Source organism: Aethina tumida, chromosome 4 (genome assembly GCF_024364675.1).
Source record: "Aethina tumida isolate Nest 87 chromosome 4, icAetTumi1.1, whole genome shotgun sequence".
NCBI lineage: Eukaryota > Metazoa > Arthropoda > Insecta > Coleoptera > Nitidulidae > Aethina > Aethina tumida.
In genome coordinates this window covers 29467288-29493361 of record NC_065438.1, presented here as the reverse complement: position 1 = coordinate 29493361, position 26074 = coordinate 29467288, and the positions used below count along the sequence as shown (strand labels likewise).

The following is a 26074-nucleotide window of genomic DNA, read 5'->3' as shown; positions in this document are numbered from 1 at the left end:
ACATAGAAAATTTCACATAATGTTTATTAACTCTACTATATTCAGAAAATGAGGGTACACAGACCCCATTAGTATGATCTAACGATCATCATCACATCATTAGTTTATCCTTATCTTTAATTAATAATAAACAATAATATATTCAATAATCAATTCAATGTCTATAAGACATAAAGTGAACGCTGATTTGACAAAATGCCTGACTACACGACGTGTATGTATAATTTTCGAGAATTAAAAATTAAGATGATCAACATATATATTCCAAATTTTTTTTACATTACCTTTTTAAATACTGATCTAGAAAAGATTTATTAAAACAATTTTGTCACATATGACACATAAATAATTAGCATAAAGTTTCAGAAATTAATCAGGATACATACACCCATATATAATATTGGAAAATATGAACAAACAAATTCGGTAAATACCTAAGAGACTAAAAAATACTTAATTATAAAAGATAGAATGACAATTGTCATTTAATTACTGACTGATCAGTTATGGCACAAAATTTAATTACAAAACACAAACTGAAAGGCAAGGACTTTCGTCGGCGTAATCACACAATTTATCAAAATACACTAGTTCACACGCTCTCTTTGGGGATAAAATAATAGGAAAAGACAAATTCTTCAAGATCAAGGGCCTGCTGATCAAAATTATTATATTTTATACAAGGGTTTACAAGAATAAATAATTTTAATATCAACACTTATCCAAGAAAATCCAAAAATCAATTAATCAGCAGAACTGACTTTCAACGAAGAATATTGTAAATTTCGCTACTATAATGTCCTGATATTCAATAACAAGGAGAAATTTTGTCCAATATTATGATTATGTTTAACTTTATCTTAAATATCATGCATACATTTTTTTATTTTACACTTGATCAATACTTAAATATCATATACATATATACTTTTTATATATTTATATACTCGTATTTTTATATTCTTCAAAAAATAATGTGTTTTTTATTAATACTCTTCATCTTTCTCCTTATTTTTGAACAACCTCGCCTTTTACAAGATTATTGTGAATAGTTTCTTAAAATTAATTTGCCAAGACTTCATGACAACCGTCAATCTAAGACTAAATAAACGGACTGATGACGGGTGACAAGTTTCTTGGTATCAGCTTAAAACAGATCTGCTGAGAACTGAACGTAGGCAGATAAACGAAGTCGAGTCAACGTTCCTAGTATAAATGATGCTTTGTGCTCATTTCCCAGCAGTATCACAAACAGTTAATTGTTTGCTTTGTGATGTGACTTAAATAACAATCATTACTAAAATATCACAAAATTGTTGTTGATAAAATGAAAAAATAATGAGCCACAATATATACAATTATATTTTATACAAATACTAGAATGTATTTGAATTATTATATTAACGTGGCTCACTCACTCTAGCCATTTCAGGTAATTTTACTTAATTTAAATTTAAGTGTTGTCAAAGACAATCAAATAGGAAACATAATTTACAAGAAAAATTTCCATAAAAACATTTAAAAACGATGTATATATATAAAACTTTATATCGAAAACGATTAATAAATAATATTACAACAAAATAACTCAAATTGTACCATATTTGATTGACATTGATCACAAATATTATCTGACGAAAAATATATTGATAACAATCAGATTTAAAGACGGGCAGCTTATTACCGTTTTTTATCATTATTAATATCAACAAATTACAGAATTCAGTTACCAAACAACAAAATGTATACATAAAACAAACAACAAAAATAAATATATATATATAAATTTATAAAATAAACTAAATCTAGTTAACCGACGGATTCCTTATGTATCCCAATTTTAGATATGTAACAACAACTGAAGCATAAACAGTCATAAGTAAAAGTGTTGATTTATTTCTCAGCAAAGCTGGCCGTTTTTTTTTTGCGCGGAAGCATAGCAACTGATTTAGAAGCAGGCTTTTAGAATTTTTGTAAACCTATATTAGAAAAATCAACGGCAACAATCACGTCCAATATATAATTTATATAATGCATTATTAGATTCTTACTTGTTTATATTTTCAATTGCAGTTAATTTATCTAATGTTTAGGTAAAAAGGACTAGTTACATTATTTGCAGTTTTTTATTAAGCGCTAACGTCTCAATACAGTGTACAGTAATAAGTAGCAGTAATAAAATTACCGAAATTTTATAAATCTTTATCATCAACAACAATATACAATAAAGATTAGAATTTAAAAGAAATGTTAAAGAGGAATTTATGCCGTGGAAAACAGTAATATCTTAAACTGTAGTCGAAAAATGGAAGCCAAACTGGATTAGAATAGATGTTTTCCTACGGAACGATACCCTCTTAACAAATAAAAAATACTGAAAACATTGTCATGATCTTATCCCATGTGACGAGAAAAATTAAACAAATAACATTAATAAGCGAAGCTTAAAGAAGCTGGGTCAATTATGCATAAATGCAACGTAATAGAAGTCAATTCAATGAAAGGAACTTTTCCGTTTCTTGCAAATTCAAAACTAATAAATATGCTAAGGAACTGCTAAGTCTATATAACTATAGTATAGGTAGAATAAGAGACGTTGTAACTAGGGACATGCAATATAATATGTTAGGAAAAATTATTCTAGATTAAGCTATACTATGGACTAATATAATCATAATATAGCAGGGTAAAAACAGACAGTGTGCCTGTCGTCAGTGGCGTGACAAGATGACAATTCGTCGAAAGCGCCTTTTTATGGAGCAGGGGAATACACACTAGCGCAACCCAATACAGAGCTAAAACCTAGCAAATTTATACGAATGCACGAAGCGGTAAGCAGAGACCCTTTTGCTCTGAAAGTGGAAGCTCTCACTCTATCTTGTATATTGGTATTAAAGGGAAAGACCAGAAATGTGGTCTAGTCTGTAGAACCACGTTCTGGACCGCGTAACAATTATATATTTTTAAGTTACCTATTAAAAATATTTATGAGATATATTTCTAAAATAATCGTGTCTAGTTCGTTATCAGATGATTTTAAATAAAACACTGGTTAAAATGGTGATTATAGTATACCTAGCTGAACTGATTGTTAGTATCTCAATATCAATATATTGAATTCCTATAAAATGCCACATTAATGTGCATGTTCGATTTTGGTGGTGGGCTTCAGCATTACATTCTTTAATTGAAATAATCAAGAGAAATAAGTAATATTATTATTATTATTATTATTCTAGTCTGAATAAATTTATCAGAATACATAAATTGTTGAATTTAAATTATTAAAAATAACATATTTGCACATGCTGTGATATTTCGAATTATTAAAAAAAAATATATGGACGTCTTAGTTACTTTTTTAAAAAATGTATAATTGATTACCCAGAACGTGTTAACTGTTACCCATGTACAATTTATGTACGCAATATTTTGCTTTTTAAATATTTAGTTTAAGACCTAATGCACTATGTATATATACGATTAGAGTAACTCTTTAATGCGAGTTTTGTCCGTTACAACCTAAGTATATCTATATACAATATATCAATATCATTAATCACTAATGCTATTAATCCAGACCACCCGATATCACAAAATATGTCGCCCCCTTTAATACCAAACCCATATTGTTAACACTATTTTATTTTCATTTTCGAAAATATTTTAGGTAAATGCTTTACAGGAACATATATCTTCGTTATTAATGCGTTCTGTGGCACTTGAACTTGGGAGATATCCAGTTATCAACAGAATTATATTCATTCAAAATTAATATTTTATTGTTTTGACTAGACCAAAATCCAAGGTTCTGATAATCTATAATATTTAATTTGATCAACTAGAACATGCATTATTGCAGATAAAGAATATATCCAGAACCAAAAGAAAAATAATTTTATCACATTATAATTACAAGAGACTCTTTCTTTAACTACAAAATCTTTCAAAATAAATGCACTTTGTTCATTTATTTCATCTGTCCCCTCTTACATATGTATTTGTTCTTTGGATTATATTTTTATACGAATTATTCATCACTATAGACAACCGTATCAATAAATTAATATGTAATGAACAATAGAACTTCAACAGAAGAAAATATCTTCCACATGCGACGTTTCAATCCAGATATCCCCCGCTTTGACTTGATACACATTCATTTGTTTTATTTTTATATTCACTAGTAAGTACCACTATATAAAAAATATTAAAGTCTCGTTAAAAGTAGACTTATCGTATTAAAATTGTTTTATTTCGCAAATTAATATAAAAATAAAAAAATGAAATTCATGTCATGGCCATTGATTTATGGGTAGAACCCATGGGACGTCAATTGTTCATAAGATTTCCTTATCTAAAAAGGGTGGCCGTGGAAGAAACAATTGTCAGAGAGCCTTATGCAGTAAATGGGGGTGGCTTGTGGCTAATGGCCATAGGTACAAATATTTTTAATATATAAAACATTTATGCTTCTACGTTCAACACAGAAGTACATACAAGTTACATTATGTATTTTTGTATTTTATTTTAGTTTCCAACGATTTCTAATATTGAGATTGTTTAAGTTAATTATTTTTTAACAATTTTGAGATGAGATTTTGATTTCTGAGAAGCATATTCAGGATATATAAAAATACTGGCTTTTACTCTCTCCAACTATTAAAACCGTTGGATACTTAATACTAGCACTTAATGACACAAAAAATACTGAATGCAACCAATATACAAAAAATAGTTATATAAAAATTTGATCATTTTGACTCACTCTGCATTCAGTCATTATACTAATCTAAAATTTTAAATAAATACAAATATTACATAATTTTTGTCATTATATGACTATGATTTTACAATAAAAATTTCTATATAAATGTATCTCGTCTCACAATCGTAGAGGATTTCGGTTAAAATATGTCGTTGTCGAGATGGCTACTTTTGTTTATTCCTACTGAAGATAAGCAGCGAGGGCGGCCATAACTGGAGCAGGAGGCAGTGCTATGGGGATGTGATAATATTTACAAACGGATCTATTGCACTGCCCCTTCGCTGCGTCGCGGCACACTGCCACTCTATGATCCACCACTTCCACCCCTTCCCCTAAAAATCAAATTAATACATCTTAATTTTTTATATATATTTTACAAAGATAAAATATATTTATACAATATAGAGTACGTTCAACTTGTATTAAACTATATCACTGTTTTTTTTACTTTCTTCTCAGAGTACTTTTGTTCTGAAGAATAAAAGGATTATATTACGAAATCTGAAAATATTATTCTCAAAGTGTTTATAATGAAAGACACGACCAAAATCAAACTACAGTAGACGGACCTAACTGCCTATTACAGTACGTTTGTTGATAATGAAAATGTATCATGATTTGAAATTAGACTTATTCTGGTCAAAGTTTAAAGAAGGACAATATTTAAAGAAGTACATCAAAAATTGTCGATCATGTGTTATTGGAAAATCACACACTGAGCGCCGATGAGGATTTTAGCAACATGGTGAATAACCTAGCGATATTTTAGAGACGTGTCACATTGATCATGCTGTACGCAAATGCAGGTAAAAGTCGACGTATTTTCAATATATTGTCGACTTCAGCCTGCTGAATATTCAATCTGTGCTTTATTAGTTGTATATGAAGAACGGAAAGCCAAAACCTATTAATGCCAATGGTGGAACGGCCCGTTCAACCGCTTTTCACAATTGTCTGCTTGAACAGAATGTTGAGATATATCATATTTCTACAGAAAAAATGGTGAACTGAAGCAACATTAACTACAGACAACTCAAATTGACACATTAGAAGATAATATATATTCTACTATACACTCTACAAGTGATTACTATCTGCAGTACTTCAATTGGGGAAAAATCCATGATTAGTATGCACTCGGCAATTTTTGGAAAACGCCCTGCTAAGTGATCATTTTATTAACCCAGACATGACCATTGCCGAAGAATGTGAACGAACGGAACATACGAAAAACATGATTACCATTTGATGCAACTTGATATCGTTAAAGTTTATTCTTCAAAGATGACCTTGGTACTTGAGGATTCTCAGCTGGTAGGTGGAGGAAAATTAAAATCAAAGTACAAACACCTACATAAAAATGGACAAAGAACTATATTAACAATACATGAGCAGTTGAGATGTTTACTCCGTACCGATGATGGTTTACTAAAAGTGTATGTAATCTGCTCTAGTTTACTATATTCTAAATGGTTTGATTGGAATAATGATAAAACTTAATAATTGACCCAATTTGAAAGGCTTCGCCAATCTAGTATGACACCAATATTATAGATTACTGAGTGGTATAAAGAAGAGTACCAAGTTATAATGTTACATCGGTTCGTGTCCGTTGTATTATATCCTTGAATACAACCCTTTATATATATATATATAATATAATATATAATCCTGAACGCGTTGCAACATACATATTGCATATTAATGTGATATATTGGATTGTTAGTATACAATATTTTTTAACAAAATTGTAATTCACTCCTTTTGTAGAAATTTATTTAAAAGTGTGTATTAGATTTCAATTTATTATTTCAGCATTGCTCAGTTAGATTGATTTACATTATAATATTATTAAAATTATCCTAATCCAATGCCCATTTTGTATATATATATATATAGAGTAAACCATTTTAATTTTTAAATAAACGGTGATTACAGCGGTGACCTTCTATGCCTTTTAGTTAGAAGAGTTCTTAGTTATTTAGGTGGGATAAAGAGATATTTATCATTAATTTTGTTAACTTTGAATAGTCCCTAAAAGACTTTAAGGTTAAAGCTATGGTTACCGTCATTTTTTGTATGGGAATTGCCGTATTGTGTATTTGCAAGTTGTTAATTTACCTTCTAGTAGATGTACAAATTTGCAGGCAGGCCGATTACACAGGCCTCGATTAAAATCTTGGCACACCGGGAGGGTGTCCAGTAACTGAAAAATAAAAATTATATTAAGTTGCAGTTGAACTCACCATATGACACAAAATTTATATACGTATGAGAAATATATGGAAATTGACATATTGTGCACATATGTGCACTGTCATGAGTCTTACGTACGGTCCAGTCTAAAAAACAGCATACATAATAAGCTTTACATAAATCTAAACATGTTAATTGTTGCTTTTTTCCATTCACTAAAAATTTTGGGTGCACATGCCAATGTTAAACTGGGTAAAAACTAAAAATAAAGATAGTTCAACCATTCTGCACTGGAAATAAATATTTATATAATTGAAAATATATTTACATGTCAATGTTATAATGTTCTCAAGGTACTGATTTCAACAAGGAATTTTTAATTAATTAAGAATCAAAAAGCAGTGTTAGCAAATAGGCCAAAACCAAAAAGCATGTGTTACTGGATTGCGTGTTTGATGCAGAATGTTTGAAAATCTGCAAATATAGGTATGCCAACCTTTATTTAATAACCAAAAAAAAAAAAAACTAATGAAATATAAATATTAATTTAATTATAATAACAAGTGAAATGATATGAATGTATATTATTGCATATGCATAAATTGTAAGTAAACTGGATTTAACACAAGTGATTAATTTATTTTTGTTGACAATGAGCATCACCGTTATTTATTAAAAAGCAATTTGTTAATATGCAACATCATATCGAGACTAGTGCAGTTTAGTCCACAATATTTTTATAGAGTAACAAGTTACAATTAATTCAGATTCTCATTGGCTATTTAGTAAATACCGACAGGTAGGGTGCATACAATTTAATTTTTATAAGGGAAAAAATAGATCATTAAACAGTAAGAAACATTTAGAATTTAGAAAAAAATACAAAAAATCAAACTCACTCATTGTGACTTATAATCAGTTTCTTGAGTGAAAAACTATCGTCTTCCTAATAATGGTTAATGACACTTTAATCTACAGGTGCATTATCTTCAAAATAGGTATTTTTAAAAATATTTTCATAAAGGTAAGATAAAATTAATTATTTATACACTTTTTAAATTTAATTCGAAAGATTTAAATAGAAAAAATAAATTGTAACTTGTTACACACTCGAGTGTATTATCAGACAATTCTAGCCAAATGTGAAAACAAAAATAGATCGTTAACTGATAACACACTCTTGCTGGAAATTATACATGGTAGCTATACCACGTTATGATTGTACATATAAATGAGTAAATGAGTCGTTTGATAGAAATTTGATAGAACTACCAGGTTTGTAAACATACGAGAATACCTGTCCTTGTTCGTCTGTGTAGATCACAAATGGAGCGTTGGTTGGGGCACCAGAATCTACGCAATCATGCAGTAGTGCAGCAGCAAGCATCATCGCAGGCAACAATTACGCCAAATAACAATAACAGCCAAAATAATGTATATATATATTTCCCCACCACATACAAGTTAAAAATGATCATAAACAAAAATATATATTAGTGACGAGGACATGCAGAACGAAATGTGTAGTACGTGTGGATATTGATTTGAATTTCGAAAATGTATAATAGAACAAATCAAATTTAATTGTGAAATTAATTATTATTGTTGTTGGTAAACCAGCAAATGGTAAGCATGAAACAAAAATTAAAATCATTAATTAAGTAGACAATAACAAAAAATCTCAGAAAGTGTGTAGAACACAACAGTAATTCTTTTCCCTATGTGTACGTTTATTACACAATATTCAATGGCAGTAGATTGTTTTACTTTAAAGGAAACTAAACTAATTTTCATAAGACTCAAAATATTGTCTAAAATAGGTAAATAAGCACAGTCTATTATTGAAACTGTACCATTTACGTGAATATGGAAAAATTAATTATATTATACTGTAATACACCATGCGCCATTTTTAAATCTATCTCAATAAAATTAAATTTAAATTAAAACTTATGTATTTCTAATATTAAAGAATAGAGCATAATGCATTTAACAGTATTATGCTCCTGGCATCATAAATAAATGAAAGGTAACAAATACTACCAATAATAAAAAAATAGCAAACTTCGTATCTATACTTATGTGAAAAATGTTACAATATGTGTTATAAAATAGCATTAGCAAAACAAATTAGTATAAATAAACAATCAAAAACAAAATTAAAAATAATTACTTACAATTTATAAGTGCTAGGGTCAAAGTAGGTAAAGCAGTAAGAAGCAATAGTACTGTTAAAAAATAAATGAGTAATAAGCCGTTACGTGTAGAACAATTCTGCGATGCTACAATTAGTCTATGCGGCTGGTTTCTGCAAACATAACATATTAAATATGGGTATTTAAAAAAATATAAAACAAATATTTTAAGATTAAATTTTGTGATGATATAAACCTTCAAAATTACCTAAAACATTTTACTTACTACAAGCTACAATTACGTTTAGCAGAAAAGGAAACATTCGAAATATGTATGTATAAAGCTGCTAGATCACTCTTTGCATAACACTGCAAGTTGATTGGACGCTTTTTTCTATTAAGTTGCATTTTTATATTAATAATTCAAGCTGTCTTACTGGACAAATTTGTCCATTTAAGGCCTGTGCAATGTGTATGGAAAATCCATTATTATGGAAAATATGTGCACCTAAAGAGATAGTCAATAACACCTCTGGATTCTCAGCTGACAGCAATTGTTTTCACATTACACAAGCATCTGGTCCGGCACTGATTTCTTATTTTCAATACATTAAGCTCTGTTTTGCACTAGAATTTGTATGTGTAGGTAGGTAGGTATGCTTAAAGGATGGATAGGACACTTGTCACACTCAGGTTAATTATAACATTCCACAAGACCACAAAAAATGGGTACATATTAAAAAGTAATAATTACTATCAACGTTTGTAATATAATAAAAATATGAGGAGGAACGTTTTATTGTAAAAAAGTATATCTGCAAGTGAAACTGTATGTTTGTTATAATTGAATAGTTCAACTAAAACGAAACTCAGACTATTTCATATTTTAATCAAACTATTTTAAAAATAATTTTTGTGTTTAAAATGAAAACAAACAAGAATTAATAATAGATGACCTATAAAAAGGGTTAAAATAATAAATATAGGGACAATATTTGCCAGTACACCTACCTTTTACCTGATCTATTTTATTTCTCCAGAAATGTTTTCTTTTAATGGAATTAGTCCCAATCTACCTACCCCTTTTTAAAGGTATAAATAAGCATGTGTTAGTTTTGTGTAAAAGCAATGATGGTATGTATGTTTGTCAACATTTAAAACACAAAAATAAACTGTTGAGGGACAAGCATTTGGATAAAATAATAGCCTGTACAGTACATTTTCTAATTAAAAAAGGATGTAAAACAAAAGCTATCTTTTGAGAAAAGGGAAAGTGATAGAATACTATAGCGTAATATAACTTTATACCACTTTAAACGCGATGATACACGAATATAATATCAGTATCATAAAAGTTTACTTATAGTAATACAGAATACTTTTGACAGAAACGTTCACCTTTATAAGTATACAAGTTATATTACATTTATAGTGATTCCTGCCCTCTTAAGGGTACTGTAGAGGAAGGAAATAATCAAATAATAAGCAATGATTAATAAAACAAATATCATGCATCTTCAAGCATTATTATTACAAATAGTAGCGGTGATGTACATACACCTGGAGGATTAGAACAATACAATACACGGTAAATTATATAAATATGGAGAGGTATGACCCACACCAATGCAAAGCGTGATCAGCAGCCTCAAGGCACTACAGATTAAAAGTGAAAATAGCTGGCAGCTGATTACGCCGTTACTAAAAACACTACTACTAGCAAATAGAAATTTTAATTGTGTGTAATTGTTACTATAGATGTACCGGTGTACAGTTGTCGGTACAACAAAGTCTACGATTTCATCATCACGATCATAAGAGAAGATACGAAATGTGAAATAACTGGGATATAGTGGGGATACTAACGATGAAATTGAAGACACTGTTTAATAGTAGACAACTCAACAGGTCTATCCTAACTTTTACATTGTAAAACCTACTTTAAAAATGCAAATCCTTTTTTATATTTTAAACTGATTCAATTTACTACCAATACATGCAATTTGAATCATATTTCTTTAAATGCCAACTAGTAAGACACTTGAATAAATATGCTTTCTTCTAAATATAATACATCACAAGACTATCTATTAATTTAGCCTATATCTTACAGATTATTTAAAACCTTGTATTCAGACCATAAATAATTGTTATAACATTCATTCAATAGTGTCGTACTATATAAATACCAACGAACAATTAATATATCCAAAATTGCACATAAATTATATGTTCTATATACAAGGTCCATACAGATATAATTGTAAATGATACGCAGAAAAATTTCTACATTTGTGCTTAGAGATCAAACGTAGGAAGACTAACATCTGCCGGCTTACTGCATGTAATACATATTAATAAAACTTTCACAAAGTCTTTTTTTAACAAAAAACAATACGGATTTTTACTGTATATGTCTAGTTCCTATAAAGGTGTTATCTAAATTAACATATTCAACATTTAGAATTAAATAGCACAGTAATAAAATAAAGTAGACCTAACCCAAAAAGAGTCACTTTTGTCATTTATATTTAAAATGTCGAAAATGAAGTTTGGACACATATCGAACTTAACTTCTTGATGAGTATTAATTTGGACATGCGGAAATTATAGGACATTTTATCGTAGTGACTAAAATTAAATAATGGTCTGTAAGATATTTCAATTAAAATAAATCATAAAAGTACACCAGACTTACCAAATATCAATTATAACTAAACATTACTGAAATTATCACTAATACATTTTTGATGTGTTTGTTAGATTCAACATGGTCAAACTACTTTAAGAATATTAATAACGGCATGCATACCACGTATATAAAATGAAGCCCCATGCACAACCGAACTATTCCACAACATAGAGCGGTTAATGAAATGAAATTCACTAAAATATCATAAATATCATGAGGTAATGATGACGGGTGTCTTTTTGGGTCAGTTACAAAAACTACGAAGTTTGCAAATGGCACATTTCTAATTCACAAGTACAACAATCGCTTAAATTATCTACTACCATGCTATGGAACTAGGCTTTCAATAATAATTTTTTATATTCATGCAGTATATATTATAATATATTCATATAATGGGATATAAGTAGTTGAGAGGGATGTTGTTAAATAGCAGTGCATTTATAGCAGGATTTTGTGAGAGTATCACAGATTTTAGGCACTCGCTTGGTCCAGTGTCGCACCCGACATCGCCCAGCTCTTATTCTGATTTATATACAAAAATCATTAAATATTTTTGTTTTTTGACTAGACTTATCCCAAACCATTAAAATTTATAACAATAATAAGAATAAAAATTTAAAAACTTATTTACTACGGAACAACACAACAAAGAAAAATAAAGTGTTTTATGTGGTTTTAAGTTTTTTATAGGGTTGCATAACAACATTATTATTGTTTTGTACAGCTGCTGCAGCAATATTTGTAGCAGCGGAAACGTTAGTGATAGGGGCAGATGACACTGACGCTGGATATTGAGCCGCAGTCAAAAGTCCATTTCCTAGAATGGCATTGGTCGCAGGGGCGGTAGTGGCAGAATATGGACTTCTTATAATTGAGTAGGGATTAATAATGGTTGGTGGTGGACGAGTTGCGTTAAGCAAATTTTGCTGAGCCATTGCAGCTGCTTGGTACGGGTTTGTAAGACCGAGATTAAGTCCGGTAGGCCCAATTCCAATTGGAACTGTGGAATATCTAGTGAAAGGTGGAGGGGGGACACTGAGTGTCTGCTTATTCAAGGCTACACCGGTATAATTAAGAGGATTGAGCTGCTGCTGCAGTTGGGACGCGGCCAAGCTGTGATTAACGGCTGCTAGTTTGACCGCCTTTGCATAATTTTGTTGGGCAACCTCTTTTGCAAGCGTTGCTGGGTCTGGAACTGCAGTTGCTGTCTGGGGCGCAGAAAGAATAGAGACAGCTGCGGCAGTCGTGGCAACAGAAGTAGCATTTAAAGAAGCAGCAGCTGCTGCAGCTTCACTCTCTTTATTTAGTTGAGCAGCTGCTGCAGCTACTGACGGCTGCGATGGCTGGGTGGATGTAGTGGACTGTTGGGAGCAAGATTCGGAAGTAGGTGGCGAAGCACGGGTAGAGGTAGGAGGCGCCGGGGAACCTGAATACTCACATGATACGGGTACGAAAGGCTGTTGCAGCTGCATAAGTTGTTGGTATGTGGTGGCATTCGGTTGATAAACAGGTACACCAGATTTATCAGCAGCAGGTCTTTTGTATGGCATCATTCCTGGGAACGCCTGCTATTAAAAAAATATAAAGTTGGATAGACAAATTATTTAGATTAGCATTATATTTGTTTATTTGACAATAAACTATGGATTAAACAGAACAGCTTTGATTCCAAAAAAAGAACTCAGATAAATATGATTAAATGTACTACTAGAGAAATATTATTTGATGACTTCAAAATTGGGCTCCCATTTTTCGATATTAGTCACACGAAAACAACTAAGTACTAAGAATTTAAGAAAGTGATAGATAGATAGATGGTTATTTGTCGTTAATCAGAGCCTTATTTCAACTATATGCAGATTTTTAATTGCTACTATACAAGTTTAATTAAAAGGTAACCATACAATTTTTTGTTGTATTTATAACCATTTTAATAAAATATTAAATAGTAGAAGAATACTTACGAAATTATCGTAGTAAAACGATCCAACTGATTTCATATCCATCTGAAAGTGAAATATACATGATGTATTAATATCCAACTCAGTGCACGGTAACTGGGTCAAAATTGAAAGTTAACTGCAGAAATATATTTTTTTATAAACTGCGCTTAAACAATATTTTTGCAGATACTTTCAAAATTAACGTTTCACAAAATTAGTCTGTCTACACAATGATATTCCGCCAGCTGTTAGTTTGTCTTCATTGCAGGCAAAACATCACAAATAAATAAAAAAAAAAAAACTTTATCAACAAGGGTTGTTGCTGTAATTGTCGTTGTTAGAATGTTGCGAGTATCACCATTGCATATATTTCGCAATAGTCAATCTTCATTGTATATGTACATAATATCTTCTGAATATTAAATAATTAAAGCAATTTTTACATGCATACACTTTAAAATGGTAGAAAGCATAAGCCCCAAAATAAAGCAGGTTTATTAGGATAATTTTATGATTTTATACATTTTTCAAAGCAAAACCAGCCTCACAACATGCTAACAACTTTACTTATGGTAAGGTAGCAGTTCGCGACTTGGTTTGAAAAAAGTAAATTTCCTATTGAAACAAGAATTTACTTTTATATAAAACTGACAAAAATAATACCTAATACCTACATAATTAATATTAATACAAAGTTAAAGAGATACACATATATTTACAAAGTGGGCTACGATAAGCATTTAGGTGTTTTCAAAATCGTATTTTTCTAATGATATCAGAAAACTAACCACATCATAACTTCGGCACATTTTCTCTGCGTAATCAGATTCAGATATACCTTTGTTATATGGAAAATTATGAAGAAAGAAAGAGAATTTTTTTTTATTTTTTATTTAATATCTTAATAGTACACTTTTATTTTTACATATACATGGAGGATTTTATTGATTGGGCTGAAAAAAACAGAAAATTGGCACTTATTTCGTTCACTGTGGTAATAAAATTAATCTGCAAAAGTATTGAAAATATTTAGTGCATTTACGAATATTATTCAAAAATTGTGTGTATATTTGTGTATGTTTGATATATAGTAGATTTATGATTTTTTTATATGTGAAATGAAATAGAATGATTATGGTATAACTGGTATTTAAAGAGGCATGAGTTCATGATTTATATTTAATAAATTAGATAAAAGTGAGTTATTTAGAACTCACAGCACTAGTATGAAACTGCTGCATTTCTTAAACAGGACAACATGAGCCAGTGGGATGTTCAACATCTCTCTGTTAAATACTATATGGTTAATCAATGCTGTTATAATTTAAATCACTTAGGTTAAAATGAAAATTCAATGGCTGCAGCATCAAGAAAAGCTAAAGGGTTTAGTACGTATTATTCTGACCACCTTTCCTCTCCTCCCTGTATGTAATTTAATTAACATAAAAACATATGCACGTCTATTGGAAATGTTATGGTTTGTAATCACTCTAGTTTTATTGAATTAGTAGAATTCGTTTTTCACATATTGGTTTTAGTTCCATCAAACTATACCAAACAAACCAACAAACCTACACCTAAATATTATTCAGCCCGAAGTACACATGATTCTATGAACTTAGCAACAAATAAATAAATTTGTATATAATGTGGTAAGTTTTGCGACATTTATGTAATATAATGGAAGCATGACAACTTTACAGATGAAAGCACTGGTACCTTAATCAGTCCTACAAATGCTAATATATAAAGCCATCATTGAAATGTATATTTTATTTTCTACACCCAAAAATTTCCATACCTTAGCAGTGAAAACGAAAAGCAATGCGAGGATTTGAAAAGCCCCGTATACATATAAGAAAATAATACTTATAATTCTCAGTTGCAAACCACTACCGATGAGTATTTGTGGATGTTAGTTTGGATAAAGGAAAAATAATGTGAAAAAAGGCTGATGAACTGATAAAAGCTTTGTGAAAATAGAGCAAAAATAGTCAAATATAATAAATTTTTTTCAATGAATTTTTTAGAATGATATTGATTAAACTGCAGAACCAGCAATATTTTTTAACAATAACTATAAAATATTAATCTGTAATAATATAAATGTTAACCAACACTGTTTATTATCATTACGAATTGATTAATATCGATAATTTACTAAATAAAATTATCGACTCAATCGTTAGGTCAAAATATATTATTTTATGTGAAAATATTTTAAAAAATAATATAAAATTTATATACAGTCATTCATTTTAAATCCCAAATTTATAGTAGTAGTTATTTGTTTAAATAGTTGCTGATAAAATGCATAGTTCCACACCTACAACTATTAAGAGCACTCAGTGTAAGTAAATCAGGTGAAATAAATCATCTGTGAAGATCGAGTGCTGATTAAACAATAATTCTTGATATTAATCTAGTTGTTCGCAGAAATTTTCTTAATATGGGATTGTTGTTATAGTCTAGTATGTATGAACGGACTGACTGACTCACCTGAAATGATTTGTAATAGTAAAGTGAAATTTTGTATAATTTATCAAAGTTAAGATCACCTGTTAATAGATAATGTTGGGAAATAATTTATTGTAAAATATGCAGAAAATAATCTATTAATATATAATTTCAATAAAAAATCTCCTAGAAAATCTGTATAGCCACAACTTTATAGAGTTAAGAAATATTTATTTTTATTTTGTTTGACAAAATTATAGAAAAAATAGAAAATGGAACCAATTTTAAGTAGCAGTTCTGCACTCATGAAACTGATCCTCTTAGAACTATCCATATTTTAAGGATCAACTTCTTGTATTTGTTAAAAGCTCTCTCATATTCATATGGTAAACATAAATTTATAATTACAAAATACATCTTGTTAAATAGTTGAAAGTTGATATCAATTAATTGAGTTATTTCTGCCCTACATTCTATATAAATATATATATATATATATATATATATATATATATATATATATATATATATATATATATATATTTAAATATATATTTAAATAAGGTAAAACGAAATGAATTTTGAAGTGACAAATTATTAAAATAATGTGTGTCTGTGTGATTGAGCATGCATAAAGCAAAGGCTTGGCAAATGGTACCAGTAATAGATCAGTGTCGGCTGCGTTACTAGGCTCGCGGGGCCTCTTCTTGCCTATTTCTAGGGCCGCAGCTGCTGCGGCTGCCGCTTGGGCCTGCGGTGCCAGCATTGGCGACACAGCGGCAGCAGGCTATTAGTAGTGGTGTGGTAGCGGGTCAGCAAGACAGAGGAGGCGGGCGGTTGGTTGAACACACAATACCAGAGACAAGCGACAATTTCGGTGGACGCACCAACAGGAGACGGACAGGAGTTCAACGATAACAAAAAAAAAAACCAGCACTAAATTAATTTACGATAACCCGCTGTACCATATTTGTATTACAGAATATTTAAAAATTAATGAATTATAAAAAATGTTTGTCTCTGGATATGCAGGTAATGATGAGAAATATATATAAGTAAGTATATTCTAATAAAATTATTTATAAAGTAAATTCTGACATATCATAATTGACTTGGCTTCATAAATCTTGCACGTATTGTTGCTACATTTTGTAAGAGATACCTCAAACCTAACAGTGTTAGCGTCCGAATTTTAATTACTCTCTTTTCTTTTGAGAGTGCAGACCCTTTTTAAGGAAGGTTAATTTATTTAATTAATTATTGTTTAATTTACTATATTTAGAGTGATACGAAAATAAATAGAAATTTTACATTTTCGACAACTACGTAATATTAAATTACAACTCGTTTCTTATCTCTTACAGTATGTGGTTTTAATTTCACATTTTAATAATCAATGTTTATTAAAATGTCATTAAACTGCTTAAAAATATTTATTAATTAATCACTGTAAGGTTTGTATATCTTTCAAAAAATATTCCTTACAAGACAGATCTTCCATAATAATAAAGAAACTCTTTTTTATAAAATGTGTGACTAAATAATATTACATCTTTAAGACCTGTTTTTCCTGAATAAAGCTTTACTCAAAGGAACAAATATTTAAATCTGTATATCCGTAAAGATAGAAATCAGAATAGTTATTAAGTAGAGTAGCCACGTCTTATTTTTGTAAATAAAATAACATTGTTAGGCAGAGTGCAAGTGCTGTAACATGATATTATTGAAAAACCAGTTGAAGCTACCACGTGATAACTGAAGCTGCATGCCTTCGCTGAAAGAGAATGAACTGATTTGGATAATCACAATAATGCTACGTTTTAAATTTTGACTTAGCTCTACGATGTCAATGACTACATATATCTGTGAAGGTTTAATTTCATGTATTGTGCCTATTCGAAAATATATTTCTAATATTTTAAATTTATAAATAATTGGAAATAAACAAAATTTATTAAAACTTGTAATTGGATTCAATGCCAATTCATATTTGTCGAATAAACTAAGATTTCGTTTTACATATTAAGAAAGAAATTAAAAAATTAATACGTAGGCTTTATTAAGAAGTCAAATATTTTAAGATTTTTGTCATTATCCTACATTCAATATTTAATCAGTATTTTAATTTGGTAAATTTTCTATATTTAAAGTAAAAATAGAAAATTTCTCAAATTTAGCGCCATAGTTTCAGCAAACGTTACATAAAGCATGCAATGATAAAAATTATCATATAAAAAAAAATAAAGATAAACCACAGCAATTATAAAACACACATCGCAAGCTAAAAGAGATGTTGACAACATATTTAAAAGTTTTTTCTAATGATAACTTCAATTACAGCTTGATTTTAAATTTATTAAGAAATATGTAATGATGACCTGAAAATCATTCAGAAATAAAAACATAGCAAAATATTATAACACGTATTCTTGACGCAATGATTTTCATCTATGAACAAAACCAAATATACAAAAAGTATCGTATTTTGTGTTAAAATAATATTTTATAACCACAGTTTATAAAGAAATAATATTTACAATATTGTTAATAAATAATTAATTGAATATATTATCCTAATTACTTTTAACAGTTTTAAACTTTAACATATATATAAAATGTGGTTATTTCAAATTATTTATAGAAAGTGTTATATAGTACATTTATTTCATTATAATATGTTCACTGAAACAGTAAATTGTATTCTATCACTAAAGTAAACTATGATGATGACGAGTTACCACAAATCGTTAAAAAAAATTTAAAAAAAATCCGTAGAATGTGACACAAAAAGCGTTGGACTTAGATCACTGTGCTTAGATGCCACATCTGTATCATATTGTGATTAATAATGCATTATAAACAAAAACTATACTTAACTATCGTTAATCAAGAAGGGTTTTTAAAGGATAGGGTGTTGCAGTGTCATGCTGAATAAAATCAAAGGAATACTCTGAGAATTTTTATATATCACTAAAATACTACTGTTTGAAAATGTTGTCTTCTATTTTTGGGATGCTTAAAAGGGGAATAAATATAGTAAATAGCGCTAGAATCATTGCATCAGGAGTAAGTGGTTACTAGTCTCTTCTAAGAAAAAAATTAAAAAATTGAATCTAGTTCCAGCAATTGAGGGCTACTGGGATAGTACGAGTAGATTTACCTGGTTACTCAAAAATAAAACACAACTACGAGCATGTTAGCCAGTATAAAATGCTTTCCACTATCATCGGCAAAGGAAAACATTTTAAAATCACTAAACACCGAAAACAACATACAGATTCTCACCATATAGGTACCTTTCAATGCATTGTATCACAAAATTAAAAGCCAGTTTAATAATTGATTAATTGTTAATGAAGATACGACTAGTAATATTGGATTAAAATAAAATTTTCTGAATATCACATTTAAAATTTCTAATTGCACTTTAAGAAATAAAACAAAAATTATAGTATTTGTTTATGAATTAAACCTTTAAGAAACTGTAGTAAAATGAAACTTATACATTTCTTTTGACCACCAAGAAACTGAGTGGAGCAAAAAACTCCACTACTAACTTGTTAAAAGGACTTATATAGTTCACATCTGTAATATACAAAATAAAACAACAAACAATCAAGAAAAAAAAGGAAAGGCTCTCGAGCGTGCGGCCTAAAACTGCGTAGCATACCGCGTTAGCCCGCGATTGTGCGGCCTTGATTTGGGCTTGGAGGTGCAGAGGGGGATGGAAATAGCGGCAGGGGTCGCGGTTGCAGCGGCCCTTAACTGCATCCATGCAGACGGTGACAGTGCCGTCTTCGTTGGCAGTCACAGAGTCGGCGGGATGCGCAAAACGGCACTCTGACTCTGCCCGTTTGCACGCCCCGCGTTGGAACTCGCGGCACACCTAAGAGCACAGACATACACGTACATACACACCCGCTACGAGTTTTTTTACTTCTTCGTTAATAAAACTCTCATTCTTGTTATATTGAACGTGATCAGCCACTATATACTTATGTCATATAGAACAGACACTGTGTAACGCTACACATGTATTTCATACTTTATTTTGGTATATGCAATTTCATTAATTTCTTGTTTGATTTGAAAAAAAAAAAAAAAAAAAAATGGTTTAACAACAAAATATTGAAACATTTATGACTTAAGAACTTTTTAACTTCTACTAATAAAAAAATAAAGATTATTTTATTTGGAGACTCTTTAAAATCTAACGATTATGGTAAGTAATCAAATTAGTCGATCAACTGATATGTAAATAATATGAACAATAACATTTTCAACTTATGTAAACAATATGGTTCCCATATTGAGATAAGCTTATTTAAAAAATGTATGTTAGGTTTCTGCATAATTACCAAATCAACTTATAGGAATTAAATTAAATTAGATTAATTAAGAAACACTAGAAATCAGATTTGCCACAAAAAATATATAAAATTATATACAAGTTTTTTTTTACACTCAACGTAATGGGTTCTACTAACAATTAATAATAATGATTTCTCTTAAGTATCATTATTTTAACTCCTATACCACTTGTTTGAAGTATAATGATGTGCTTTTGATTGATTTTTCAATTAATAAGTGATGAAAATTACATCAAAAAATGCTCTATGTAAAAAATATAATAATTTCGACGAGTCTGACCTTGTTTTTAATATAAAAAATGTATTGAAAATGTTTTACTTTTAAGTATTTATACATTAATCAGTACATATTATTGGGTGTATATATATATATAAATATTATTAATGAAATATTTGTACTGCATATTGCACATCAGTAAATAAGTTGTTACAAAGTTGAACAGCGTAATTCGACTTAGTTAACTTTCAGAGTGAAAATCGGGAGGTAGTATTAACAGAACTATGTATTATTAATGAAAAAATAAGTAATAAAACATTTTTTTTTACTTGCTACACCTTCAATTCTTAACTAACGACATTCATTTTGTTTACAGTTTGTGTAAATATATACACGCGATGTGAAATTATTATTAGTTTAGGAAATTCTGAATTACAAATATCATTCTACATTATGTTTTACATATAAAAATTTACAAATACGAAATTTAATATATTACTAGAACACTTATAACATAAATACAACTGATCACGCAATATATAACTTTTTAATATACCAGTACTATCAAAAATTGGAAAAATATATTTACAAACGCATATGAATACGTTGACAATTAATTGAAGTGATAAAATGCATACTTGGAATCCGGCCTTCAGTGCCCAAATCATTTTCTTTTTTTCTAAAATTTAAATTTAATTTAGATAAAAATTATTCATCAATCATACATATAAGAAGAAAGAAAGACTAACAAGACCACAATTTTTGTACGTGTTTTACAAATTTTGACTTAAAATAAACTTAAAATGTCGACGAAATTTCAATTTTATATTACGAGATTAGATACGATTTTGTGATTTGGGCACTTGATACTAAGGCTAAACAAAAAAGAGCTCTGTAACGCCAATCAGTCAAATAAGTTTTGAAACTTAAATAATTGACTGAAACTCAAACATATACCTAATAACTACGGGATTAAATCAAGAGCCCATTCAGCAAGCTGATCATTTAGGTAAGTGATTTAATTATCTGTCGATTTGGCACTGGTTATGGAAAAACGAAGAGTAATAAAAATTATTTGACTTTATTCCAAATCATCTGATAATAAATCATTAAGATGACTCACTAAACGATCATCTAAATAAATAACCTTCTATCGAAAAAGCGACAAGACTGTCATATAAAAGGGTCATAAAGGGGGCTAATCTACAAGGAAAACAACTCGTAAAAATTGGATTTAAAGGTGACACACCGTGCAAATAAAAAAAATCGATAGAAAGTTACAAGTGCTCAAAAGGACACATTGATAAGATATACAAAGGCTAACGCTAGAGAAAAATTCTAGTTAATTTTTACCAAATATGTTTTTGTCAAACGTTAGCATAATTTTGTATCAATAATTATATACAGCAAGAACTAACTTTGAAAAATATATTTACATAAGGGTTTAATAAAACACTATTCTAAGTTATGTTATCGCCAGTGTGTTAGTATTGTGAAACGTGTTATTACCTCTTAATTGATTGAAGCATAACAACCCAAAAAATAAAATACAGTCTGCTAAATAAATGTAACTGAAATAAAAAAATAAAAACTAAAAATAAATAATAATCATAATGTCGTTTTCATGCCAAAAATAAACATATTTCAAATAAATAGTAAATAACATTGGTTTAGTAGTAATAATTATTTATGTCAAATAAAAATTATACATATTGAGTATGTTTAACAAAACGGGTTATACAAAAAAGAAAAAATATGAAAACTGAAAAGCCTCCGCTGAAAACATTGAAATATAAATTTGGATATTAAAACAAACAATGTGAAAAACGAGAAATGGATTTGTAATGCAGTTGTATAAAAATTTACAAATCCATTCAGTTTCGAGATACAAATCTTATGTAGTAGGCAATAATAATAATAAGAAATAAGGCGACAATACCTCTAATCGGTCCGAACGAGGCAACTTTTGTTGGGCCACCACAGTTTGAGGTACAACTCCTAAAGGTGATCCAACTCCTGTTGGGTCCGGTCCCATAATTGTAGGCATGATGGGGCCTGGTGCAAAGTATGGGCTATACGTGCTACCCACCTGCGGCATTCCAGTTAGATAGGGATTTGCAGCCTGAAATTGTAACGCAAACGTTATAACTAAATGGATCGGGTAATAGAAGATATGCGCATGCCAAGCTAACAAAAAGCAATGAAAATGAGTAATTCTATAAAATCATTATCGATAATAAAAATATAGAAATATTTGCACATATTGTGTTAATGTTGATTGTTTTTAATGGGACATGGATATTGTTAGTCATGTTTAAAACATGCGATGGATTTATATCGACAGTCATAAATTTTATAAATTTCTACGTATGAGAAATCAGTATAAAAAATTAGAGTATTGAAATATTATTATTATTACTATGCGACGTTTAAGTTCTTTATGAATTAATTATATTTAATAAACAAGAACCAAAAATAAGAAAAAACACCTCCAACATAGGTGTGATTAATTAATTTATTTACCAAAGTGTAATATATTAAAAATTCGGTACTAGTTTTTAAGCCTTTTAAAAGCCGATCATATTATATATTTAAATAAATTTCGAAAATCATGAGTACTACTACAAAATATTGAATATAATTATAAACAAAAAGTACATTATTTCATACTCATATAACATTATACGTGCAAAGCTCTAAAAAGCATAACAAACAATTGGATAGAATTGACATGAACATTTAAAATTATCAATTTTACCATGATCGCATATTGCTCATCAATTGACATGGACAAGTGCGGGAAGAAGGTCAAGGGAATGCTCTCTAGTTGCGGGTCCATCTCCAAAAAAAATTATATTAGTTATAAACATCTTCAGACTCAATTGAATTTTCTTTTAAATAAGTTTTAAAATAAACCTAATTTATGCATAAAGTTGCTTTTTATATTAGCCTATACCACTGAAATTTTTTTGTTGATAGGTTTTGTTAACTCAATTGAGCCATCGACATAATACACCAGTTCTCCATAACCATGCTAAGAGTCGTGCCACACATAAACTAATATACAAATAAAAATGGCGTGCAGTGCATTTCCTTTTTTATAAATGATGAAATATTTATTTCCTGTCCAATAGAGCATATATGTAGAAGTCATATGTAGAAAGTCGTGAATGAATGATTTAATGAAATTTAAAGTATATGGAAATATATTGTATATACCACCACTTTAGAAAGACTGACATTTATAGAAAAATATAATATTAAAATAACCCAAAATCCGTAATAGTAAGCATATTGTGCAACACAAAATATACACACACACATAGGCATACATCGGTGTATAAACAAATTAGTCTAAAACTTAATAAATGTTATCAATCGTTATTTAAGCTCTATCAAAACACTGAATAATGAATATAGGTAAAATTAAAAACCAAACAAACTACTTACAACAGCTTGTACTTGTCCTGGTACTATTGGTTGTCCTGGTGTCAGGCCCATCTGTTGCATGAGTGCGTTCTTCAATGCCAGGTGATTTCTCCCATTTATTAAAAGCTGATCTTTTAAGTGTTGCGGTGGATGGAAATATTTGCACGGTGGTTTTTCGCGGTTACAGCGACCCTGTTCAGAGAAAAGAACAAAATTATTTAGTTTAATAATTTATTAAAAAAATAAAATTAAATTTTTCGATTTATTTTGTTGATGGAAAAAAATTCTTAAGATTTAATTTAAAATGATATTCAGTGACTTTTCACAAATGGCTCTATTATTCTATTGAAAATTAGTTTCTTAAATTTTGTATGAGTATAGTTTTTTTTCGCCTAGACGAAATCGAATTTTACTAAATTTCGTATGAAAATTGATCAAAAAATATGTTTTAGACAAATTGTAAATATTTTTAGACGTAGAATTCGAATCTGCAATAAAAATGTGGTTCGAGTTTGAGTTTTTAAAGATATCCATCCAACGCCAAATCCACAATGGCCAATGGCATTGGTAGAACTAATTAAAATAAAACTAACGTATTTCCCTTATGGAATAGTTTTTTGACTTGACTTTGAAAATATCTTTCCAAAAATCAAGATATGAACAGTACTGCATTGGTTCACTTTATTTTGTTTTGTTTTTGCCTTTTCAAATTAAAAATATCAATGTGACGAGAATTATACAACGTTGCTTCACTCACCATACTATTTGAACTCGCTTAGTTAAGGTGAGTAAAATTACGTCGTTCACTAAGATATATTAAAAAGGGCATAAGTTCGGGTCAAAAAGTAATGGCTATTTTTTCATTGAATATAAACAACTAATACTAGAGAATCAAAGTATTCTTTGTTAAAAAATGTGGAAATTTTTGTAGCCTTCGAATTTCGGTGCTCCATTAATTAGTCTAAAAAAATCTAGTAATCTATCTAAATACAAAATTATAAATTATTTATGAAACAAAATATTCTTTGAGAAAAAAAGTAAAAAACTGATGAATTTGGTATTGGATAATTAATCTCTTAGAATAAAAAGTTAAAAATGACACTTTAAATTTGTTGGACAATCTTGTTGGTAGCGTTTTACGAGATTTTTTACACTTATTAAGTAAGTAGTAGGTCGGCGGTAAACACGTAAAATTATACAATATCAGTGTTTATTCTACAGACTAACATCATTTTTTATTTCTGTGAATTGCATATTTGTGCAATATAATTAATTATAGAACAAGAGATTTAATTTGTCGCCAATAGATAATATTTAATTTTTATACCGTATCCAATATTGACATTATTGTAGCCGGCGCATCCTAAATGTATAATAAAACACATTATATGCTAGCGAGATAGCAACGTACTATGTGAGATATAACATCGCGAGGTTGCGGATGACTTCCATTGCCGCATTATAAATTCTATAGATTAGATAGTTTTTAGACCTTGTTATCCACTTTTTTCATTTAATTTGCACATTTCATAAGAAATAAGTTTAACTAGTCATAATTAACAATTTTCAATTAACAACAAATTATTAAATAAAATTTTAATATCAACGTTGCCATTACTAACTATATATAAATTGAAGCCTACTACTGATTGACGTAAGTTTGTTTAAAGTAATTTACAATATTGTATATTTATTTGTGTCCGTACGTAATGAATTAATAATAGATAACCTAAAAGCTATGCTGTCTACAACATTGAATAATGGTTGTTTTTGTAAGATTTCCTATATGGTAATTCATATTTTACAGTAGGTAAGAAATATTCTTTGAAGTCGAATTACGTTGAAAGGGAGAGAAAACCAAAGA

The 26074-nt window shown here is 29.2% G+C and overlaps 1 protein-coding gene across 16 annotated transcripts in view; it reads right to left on the bottom strand.

The window, feature by feature from the left end:
• Positions 1-7: 7 nt before the first annotated feature.
• Positions 8-26074, bottom strand: part of LOC109602208 (protein muscleblind) — a 93141-nt gene continuing 67074 nt past the window's right edge. For 2 of the 16 annotated variants that reach the window (XM_049966228.1, XM_049966227.1), the window contains exons 3-9: positions 24232-24402; positions 23540-23620; positions 22721-22903; positions 19865-20080; positions 16853-16981; positions 13759-13800; positions 10609-13362 (exon numbers count right to left, since the gene is read on the bottom strand). In XM_049966228.1, coding sequence (XP_049822185.1) covers positions 12460-13362; positions 13759-13800; positions 16853-16981; positions 19865-20080; positions 22721-22903; positions 23540-23620; positions 24232-24402 — 1725 coding nt within the window. In that variant the 3' untranslated portion in view covers positions 10609-12459. Of the gene's footprint in view, positions 5101-6889; positions 6975-8261; positions 8318-10608; positions 13363-13758; positions 13801-16852; positions 16982-19864; positions 20081-22720; positions 22904-23539; positions 23621-24231; positions 24403-26074 lie in introns of those variants that run through there. The other 14 variants (XM_049966235.1, XR_007547814.1, XR_007547815.1 and 11 more) reach the window with 14 other exon arrangements.